At 36.7% G+C, this 8366-nt stretch overlaps 1 protein-coding gene across 6 annotated transcripts; it reads right to left on the bottom strand.

The window, feature by feature from the left end:
• Positions 1–284: 284 nt before the first annotated feature.
• On the bottom strand, positions 285–7859 carry LOC140881768 (uncharacterized). Of its 6 annotated transcripts, none has more exons than XR_012150043.1 (8): positions 7405–7854; positions 6522–6606; positions 6330–6417; positions 6129–6229; positions 5725–5836; positions 5594–5648; positions 5232–5274; positions 285–882 (listed from the first exon to the last, which is right to left on the bottom strand). XR_012150043.1 is itself a non-coding variant. In XM_073287333.1 (8 exons), exon 8 carries the CDS (start codon positions 2377–2379, stop codon positions 1858–1860), a length of 522 nt encoding a protein of 173 aa, XP_073143434.1. In that variant the 5' UTR covers positions 2380–2445; positions 5232–5274; positions 5594–5648; positions 5725–5836; positions 6129–6229; positions 6330–6417; positions 6522–6606; positions 7405–7859; the 3' UTR covers positions 1686–1857. The 6 variants fall into 6 exon arrangements, 2 of the variants coding, with proteins under 2 accessions (XP_073143434.1, XP_073143432.1); XR_012150045.1 differs by having other exon boundaries at positions 5601–5648; XM_073287333.1 differs by lacking the exon at positions 285–882 and adding an exon at positions 1686–2445 and having other exon boundaries at positions 7405–7859.
• Between the last annotated feature and the right edge of the window lie 507 nt (positions 7860–8366).

Here is an 8366-nt window from a genome sequence, read left to right as displayed (position 1 = left end):
AACCTAAGAATTGGAGAAGGTGACGAACTGACGATATGATTGAGCTACGGATGATAGAAGCCTGACCGATTTGCAGCCATGGACAAAATGTTTTTTTTTTTTTCTTTCTAAATTTGGGCCAAATTTATATATATAAACACAACAAGGTCCAAACAAGCCCCAAGCTTGCAATTGAAAATCCAAAGCTTGCAATCGGAAATCACAATCACAGCATAAATAAAAACATGATTCAAATAAGGAAACTTTATTTTATAAAATAAAATACTAATACAAAATGGGGGTATTTAACATTACAAAAACCTACTCAAATAACTTATTTTCACACATAACCTTCCGTTAAAGTGGGCTTATCTCCCCCCTCGTCCTCTTCGTCCACGTCAGCTAATTTTCGATCCAAGAACTTCTTCCCCAAAATGCCCCTCTTATTTTCCCCAATGTCTAAACCCTGCAATCCATCCACGCAAGCATCCCCACCCGCCGGGAGATCCTGATCCACCACTTTGTCCCCTTTCTCGTTCGGATCCCCACCTAGAACTGCCACCTCATCCTCCGGCGCCTCCGTCAGTTTCTGGGCGATGCAGCCTCCGGAAGGAGCGGTTACCCATCTGTTATCCCTATCACCACGTCGGTTGAATCTTCCCACGGATCATCCACACAATGACCTCCGGAATCACTGTCTCCGTCAGATGTCGAGATGACGGACTTAACGGCGGACGCGGATTTGCGAAAAGCCTCCCTGATGAGGTCCGACGGCAACGCGCAATCCTCTAGGCCTGCATCCTCCAGCCGGGGAGGCCTTATTGAGTCGAGAAATCCTTCTCCTTCGTTGGTCACATCCATGGAGAGAAGAGAAATTCGCTGTTGTGTTTAGTCCAGACGATTCTTCGGTGGAAATATTAAAGTTAGCTTTTTTTATAAAATAAATAAATAAAAACATGATTCAAATAAGGAAACTTTATTTTATAAAATAAAATACTAAAGGGTAAGTTTGGTTCGAAAGATGTGATTATTGAATGATTAGTAGATAAATGATAAGAAGAATGATTGATGTAGAAATGTAATGTATTGTGTTAAAATTGTATTTTGTTTGGTATGATTTTGTGGATGTGATAAATTAAGAATTTTTGTACATTTGGACTAAATTACCCTTCAAATATAATGAAAGTATTGCTGCCCTAATTTATTTATCTCAACTGCTGCTTGGATTTTGTAAGGCCGTCTTCACCCTTCTTCATTCGAATGCTTCTTCATTTTTCTTAAATTCTTCCAATCGAACCATTCTTCTTTGATATTTTTTGAAATATTATGGGTAGATCGACAATCTGTTGCTTCTCATCTATCATTTTTCTGTGTTCTCGAAATATTCTAGAAATAAATATACATAATTTTTCTGTGTTTTCTGCTGTGTTGTTTTCATGATGAATTACCGAGAAATTAAGACATTGTTGTATGATTTTACTTGAGTACGAGGACGAGTCCGGATTTATGATGTTTTCGCACCTGTGAGAGAAAACCCAACACACAGCTTTTTTCTTCCATCGTTGACATGGAGAAGCGATGAGCGAGATGCTGGGCCCTCCTTTTTCTTGGGTGTAGGATCAAGGGCAAAATTGGAAATAGGGGTTTGATTATGAAAATGATTGTTAATACATGGGAGATAGGCGAGTTTACTATCCTTCAAATAATATCAGTTTGTCCTTTGGACAATGGATTCACTAGATTTATTAAAAATTGTACCAAACACCATATTAATCGATGAAACCAGCCACAATCTTAGTCAATCCTTTATACCAAACGGGCCCTAATACAAAATGGGTGGTATTTAACATTACAGAAACCTACTCAAATAACTGATTTTCACGCATAACCTTCCGTTAAAGTGGGCTTATCTCCCCCCTCGTCCTCTTCGTCCACGTCAGCTAATTTTCGATCCAAGAACTTCTTCCCCAAAATGCCCCTCTTATTTCCCCCAATGTCTAAACCTTGCAATCCATCCACGCAAGCATCCCCACCCGCCGGGAGATCCTGATCCACCACTTTGTCCCCTTTCTCGTTCGGATCCCCACCTAGAACTGCCACCTCATCCCCCGGCGCCTCCGTCGGTTTCTGGGCGATGCAGCCTCCGGAAGGAGCGGTTACCCCATCCGTGATCCCTATCACCACGTCGGTTGAATCTTCCCACGGATCATCCACATAATGACCTCCGGATTCACTGTCTCCGTCAGATGTCGAGATGACGGACTTAACGGCGGACGCGGCTTTGCGAAAAGCCTCCCTGATGAGGTCCGGCAGCAACGCACAATCCTCTAGTCCTGCATCCTCCAGCCGGGGAGGCCTTATTGAGTCGAGAAATCCTTCTCCTTCGTTGGTCGCATCCATGGAGAGAAGAGAGATTCGCTGTTGTGTTTAGTCTAGACGATTCTTCGATGGAAATAAAATAAATTCCTGTTTTTATATATATACTAGACTCAGATACCGACAAGAACCCTAGATAGGGGGATAAGTTACAAAGAGGCATAAAAATTGAAAATACTCGACAAATATATTGAATGATTTCAAACATCAATCTTGGTTCGGTCACATTTTTTCAGTGTTGCTATAATTAGGCCAAGTTATTTCAGCATAGGATAGTGTAAAATGAAGCAACTTACCAAGCCATCTGCAGAAATGTCAATAAGCTGATAATCAGTATGGTTCACATGAGAAAACGTTTAAGAAAAAAATAAGTCAAATTTATTGGTGATAGTAAGGGTGTTCATATTTCGGATAAAACCGAAAAAACTGAAAATCCAAACCAAAAAAATCAAAGACCGAACCGAACCGAAAATCGTATTTTGTAATTCGGTTATAAATATTAAAACCGAAGTTTATTTGGTTCGATTTTGGATTATATATGTCAAAACCGAACCGACCGAACAAACCGAAATTGAATTAAATTAATAATTTTATTTGTATTTTTTTATTTATATCATATATGTTATGAGATGATATTTAATGAATGAATAATCATTTTGAATAATTTTTTGTTGATTGTTGTTTATTTAATCATTGTTGTTCTTTATGTAATTTATAGTTGATTAGTTGATTGATCTTTATTTAATTTTTAGTTGATTGTTATTTTTGTAAGTTATTTAAACTTTATTTTTGAAGTTTTTACAAAGAAAATGTAAAAAAACATATTATATTTTACAATGTATTTATATTATTAATTTTAATAATTGTATCAAAATCAAAATAATCGTATCAAAATTTGTGTTGTTTTTTTGAAATTATTATTATAAGAATGTGGTTCGATGTTTGTCCTTGTATTGATTGTTATTTTTGTTTTTTCACTATACGACTATAACTTTATTGTGTTATGTATTATTAATGATCAAACCGACCAAACCGAACCGTATAAACCAGTCTATTATAGAACAAAACCCGAACCAAACCGAACCGAAGTAGAACGGTTTGACTTCGGATTACATTTTTTATAAACCGAAAACCGGAAAACCGAACCGAAATTAGACAAATTAAAACCGAACCGACCGATGAACATCCCTAGGTAATAGAACAGAACAGTTGAGTGCTTTGGTCAAAGGTCAGAAACAAACATTGCATGGATAAAACAAATAGCTGGAATTTTTTATTTCGGCCAAAAGAAAAAAAAATAGCTGACTTATGAAGATCCAGAATAAATAGGTACAATATTTACATATGCAGAATTCAACCAATTTCGATAGTCCACACCCGAAATTTCCAGAAAATTCAAGCGAGAACAGAAGTTCAGGGGAACCCTGACACTGTTTAAGGAGCAAAAATAGCTGACTTATGAAGTTCCGGAAGATTATCAAACTCCATATCGATGACACAACATAGCCTTATATACCAAAACCCATGAATTGCTCAATTCAGTCAATAAAAAGAAATAAAATGGTAATCAATTCCGATCCGAAAGAAAAATCAAAACCAAAATCTTAGAAGGAAGAATTCAAAAAATTAGTGGGAAAACTGAGTTAGAACATGGTTTACCTTTGAAAAGCAGCTCGATTGAGGGACAATTAACCTCAGGAATTGCACTCAACGAAATGTTTCAAAGGGTTTTAGTTTTAGTCGTAATAATTAGGGGTTTGGAAACAAAAAACCCAAACAAGAACAGAAGACAAATCTAGATCTACTTTGTTAAATGCTTAAATGAAGCAGCGATTCCACAAGGCACAGAAAGTTGTGTATGTAGTTTAAGTAATAAATTGATGGAGGTATTTGGAAGTGAATCTTTAAACTAAAACAAAAACAGAGCTCAACATAATGTTAAAGCACAAACGATTCCCTGACACAAAACTTAAAACCACATTTGCTTCATTAGCTGCATCAACTTTTCATTCCCTGTTAACCATTCATGTCACACAAAGGAGACCATTACTGTGTAAAAGAAAGAAAAAAATATCCCAATAGAAAAATCACCTTCCAAACATCAGGTGTACGTTGAAAATCTTGGAGTCATCGATCAGCAAGTTAAAATAATATCATATTGTTTAATAATTATTCGTGAAACCATAGTAATAACAACATTTATAATTATTACATTGAACAACTGCACTTATTAAACCACGAAATCCCCCTTAAACTTTATCAACATTTCATCATACACTCCCAAAATATTATTTTTTTACAAGTAATGATAGAAATGAATGACAATTATTTCACTATGAGAGTATATTTGACTAAATAGGGGTATATATATTTTATTTTAAAATATATAGAATTACAAATTTAAAAACATGCCCACAAAACATCGGATTTCGATCCTTTGTTGTGGACTAATTAGTACAACACCGTGAGCTATGCATTTATTTTGTATAAATGATTATATGAGAATTTTTCAAAGTCAACTGACATCATGCGAGACTCGTAAATTGATGAACTTACATAAATAATGCACAACAGATTGTATACGGATCCAAATCCCAAAACATCTTCCCACCTATCATTTCCAAAATTAAACAGAGCTATGACTTATTTACATTTTGGGTCCTCTTCTAATACCCCTTTTAGATTTCTAAAATGATAAATTTCCTTTCTAAATGGTAATTAGATAGCACCAAAAAATAATTCGAGCATCGTTTATCTGTGAGATCGGTCAATCGTATATTAGCAGTGTTTATGGGTAAGATGGTTCACAAGTTTTTGTGTATAATATATTAGCAGTGTATCAATCAGTAGAAGTTGATGTATAGAGGTGCACTTACTTTCCTGCCTTCACGCAAATTATAGTTCGAGTCCAACTCTCACCTAAAATATGTCACATATAAAAACATAGATCACATACACAACAGATGGAAGAAAACCAGAAGAGTAAAAAACGTGTTAAACAAAACAAAGCACAAATCTGAAGACATAAATCACGTTTTACAGAGAACCAAACACAAATCTAAGAACATAGATAACGTTGTACAACATGTAAAAGCAAAGAACAGGAAAAATAGGCAGAAGAAGACGAAGCTTTTCAGTGTAAAAAAACGAAACGCAGATCTAAAAATATCTTAAAACATAGATGACGTTTTTCAACTGATGGAAGCAAACCATAAGGAAGAAACAGAGAAGAACAAACCCGTTACCCGTACGAAGTTTCCGAGTCCCACATAGAAGCCACACAGAACGCAGATCTGCAAAGATATAGCACATTTTACGAAAGACGGAAGCAAAACAAAGGGAAAAAACAGAGAAGAACGAGCTCGTTACCTGTACGAAGTTTCAAATTCCCAAATAAAAGCCACACAAACGCGGAAGTGCCGGAAGGATGGTAGAATGTCTGGTTCACGGCACAGCAAAGAAGACGTAAAGCAGCGAAAGCCTAAGCAAAACAAAAGGCACAGAACACAGAAAAATTAACTGTTTGACTAAATGAAAGAAAACCACAAATAAGAGCAAGGTAGGTGAGAAGTGGTAGACACCGATTATCTACACTGTTCTTCTTTAAAAAAGTTAGCTCCTAGTTAGGCGTTGTAGAGCAGAAACTCCACAAATCGCAGAAAGTTGTATCAGCAGAAACCAATAGTATGGTGAATTCGAAAAATCCAACCAAACTCGTGTCGTAAATGTTCGCATATGATCACACAAAAATTACAGGAATATTAACGACTTACTGTGCAATTACACCTCTTATGTCTGAAGATTTGGCCAAGCCGAAATACCTAAGCCAACCATCAAGCTCTTCACGGCAAAGAAGACCTAGAGCAGCGAAAGCCTTAGCAAAGCAAAAGGCACAGAACACAGAAATGTTAAACTTTAGATTCAATGAAAGAAAACCAAAAAGAAGAGCAAGGTAAGTGAGAAGCAGTAGCCACCGGTTATCTACACCATTCTTATTTGAAAACGTTAGCTCCTAGTTAGGCGTTGTAGAGCAGAAATTCCACAAAACGCAGAAATTTGTATCTGCAGAAACCAATAGTATGGTGATTCGAAAAAACCAATCAAGCTAGTGTCGTAAAAATTCGCATATGATCACACAAAAAAGAACATGGATATTAACGACTTACTGTGCAATTACACCTCTTATGTCTGAAGATTTGGCCAAGCCGAAATACCTAAGCCAACAATATAGCTCTTCGGCTAATTTGGTAGCTAAAATATTATAAAAGAAAGTCAAGATCAACACTTCTCTGAAGACAGCAAATGTATTATATAAAATACAAGTTTATACATTTTTTCACTTGGATTAATACATCTCCATTAAATTACCAATTTACAACTCACAAGTAAATGGACTTTGTAAGTAATGGCATATACACTATAAAGAATACACCACAAGAAGGCCACAATCATTGAGAACAATCAAGTATCAACCACCTTGTGATGAGAGAGAAACATCGGGGGCCTATATAACATCCACCCATTTTCATAGTAACACGTTAAATCCATATCTTAAATAATCTCATTCAGCCCTTGAACTTCTACGTTGATGTCATTTTATAGATAAATTACCCAAAGGAAAAAAAATATTATCCATCCAATTGTCATTTTACTTAATTACTCACTAAATTCCGTAGAAAGGAATCCATAACACAACTAAAACCATAAACTAATATATCTCAAGACATTACTTTGATGAAAACACCACCTTGCATCGTGGTAAAAATGGGCGTGAAGAACCTGAAACTAAAATGAAATCACTAAGTTGAACATAATCTTAAAGCACAAACGATTCCCTGACATATTCACCAAACAAAATGACAGATGAACACTTAGACCTAATTCACATCAAACTTAAGAACACATATACTTGAGTAGCCGCATCAACTAACCGTTGTAAAAAAATCTTAAAACCTCTATGAAAAAGAACGGCGCAAGATGCCGACCGTTATTAACGCAGAAAAAAAAAACTCAGCAAAGAATTTTGGAAAAGGGAAAAAAATAACCCACCACAAAATACAGATCTAGACAGCGCAGAGGAGGCAGATTTGATGAGCAGGCAAAAGGATCGAGAAAGACAGAGAAACGTGAGAGATGAGAACCGTGAACGAGAGAGACGGTAGTCGCCGATTCGTTCACCACTTTTGCTTGGACACCTTTTTTTTTGGGGGCGGTGGGAAAAAACAGATCTTAAAACTAAACAACAAATCTATCTGTAGCATGTGAGAACAAAAAGGAAAGAAGAAGGCGAGATGAAACCAGTCTGGAGTTTCGCAGGCGGAATGAAAAGCAGCAAATACGGAAATAGATCTAAGAAGAAAATGATGGTAAAAACACTAATCGACAATGAAAAACAAATGCGATAGAAGAGAAAAAGGTGACGGCAAAACCCTACACCACCATTCTTCAGTTTACGCGATTCTTCTGTGGCAAGCTGCGGAGAAGAAAGTGAAGTGAGGTGGGCTCGGATACCCGACCCGATCACCCGATCGGGTCGAATAGTTTTTGAAAATGTTGGGTTAGGGTAGAACCCGAACCTGATATATTGTTTGTCGGGTTAGTGTCGGGTTGTTTTTTTACTATCCGATCGAGTATAGGGTACCCGATATTTTAAAAAAAATTAATAAATTATATTATGGGCTTATGCATGTTGGGCTATGGCAATTAAATTTAGGCAGCCCACCAATTCATCTTTTTTTCCTTATCAATTTTATTTCCCCAACTAAGCCGACTCATCCTCTCTCCAATCGGCAATCTCCATTACTCCATAGCTAGTGTATGCATATTTCGACCTTCACTCCACCAACACGTCTGCAATCTCCATCCTCTCTCGTCAACTCTTCAGGTTATGGGTTTCGACCTTCAATCCACCACCCACGGCTGGACACACCAACACAGTGCTGGTCTCACCTGAACGATGGACACAAAAAACAGCTCGCGAAGTGAAAGACTAATCCAGGCTACAGCACTCT

The sequence above is a fragment of the Henckelia pumila genome, chromosome 2, assembly GCF_033568475.1.
Source record: "Henckelia pumila isolate YLH828 chromosome 2, ASM3356847v2, whole genome shotgun sequence".
Taxonomy (NCBI): domain Eukaryota; kingdom Viridiplantae; phylum Streptophyta; class Magnoliopsida; order Lamiales; family Gesneriaceae; genus Henckelia; species Henckelia pumila.
This window is presented reverse-complemented; position numbering and strand designations above follow the sequence as displayed.

Bases quoted from the DNA above. Each gene is read 5' to 3' on its own strand.
- LOC140881768 (XM_073287333.1), bottom strand. From the start codon at position 2,379: ATGGATGCGACCAACGAAGGAGAAGGATTTCTCGACTCAATAAGGCCT.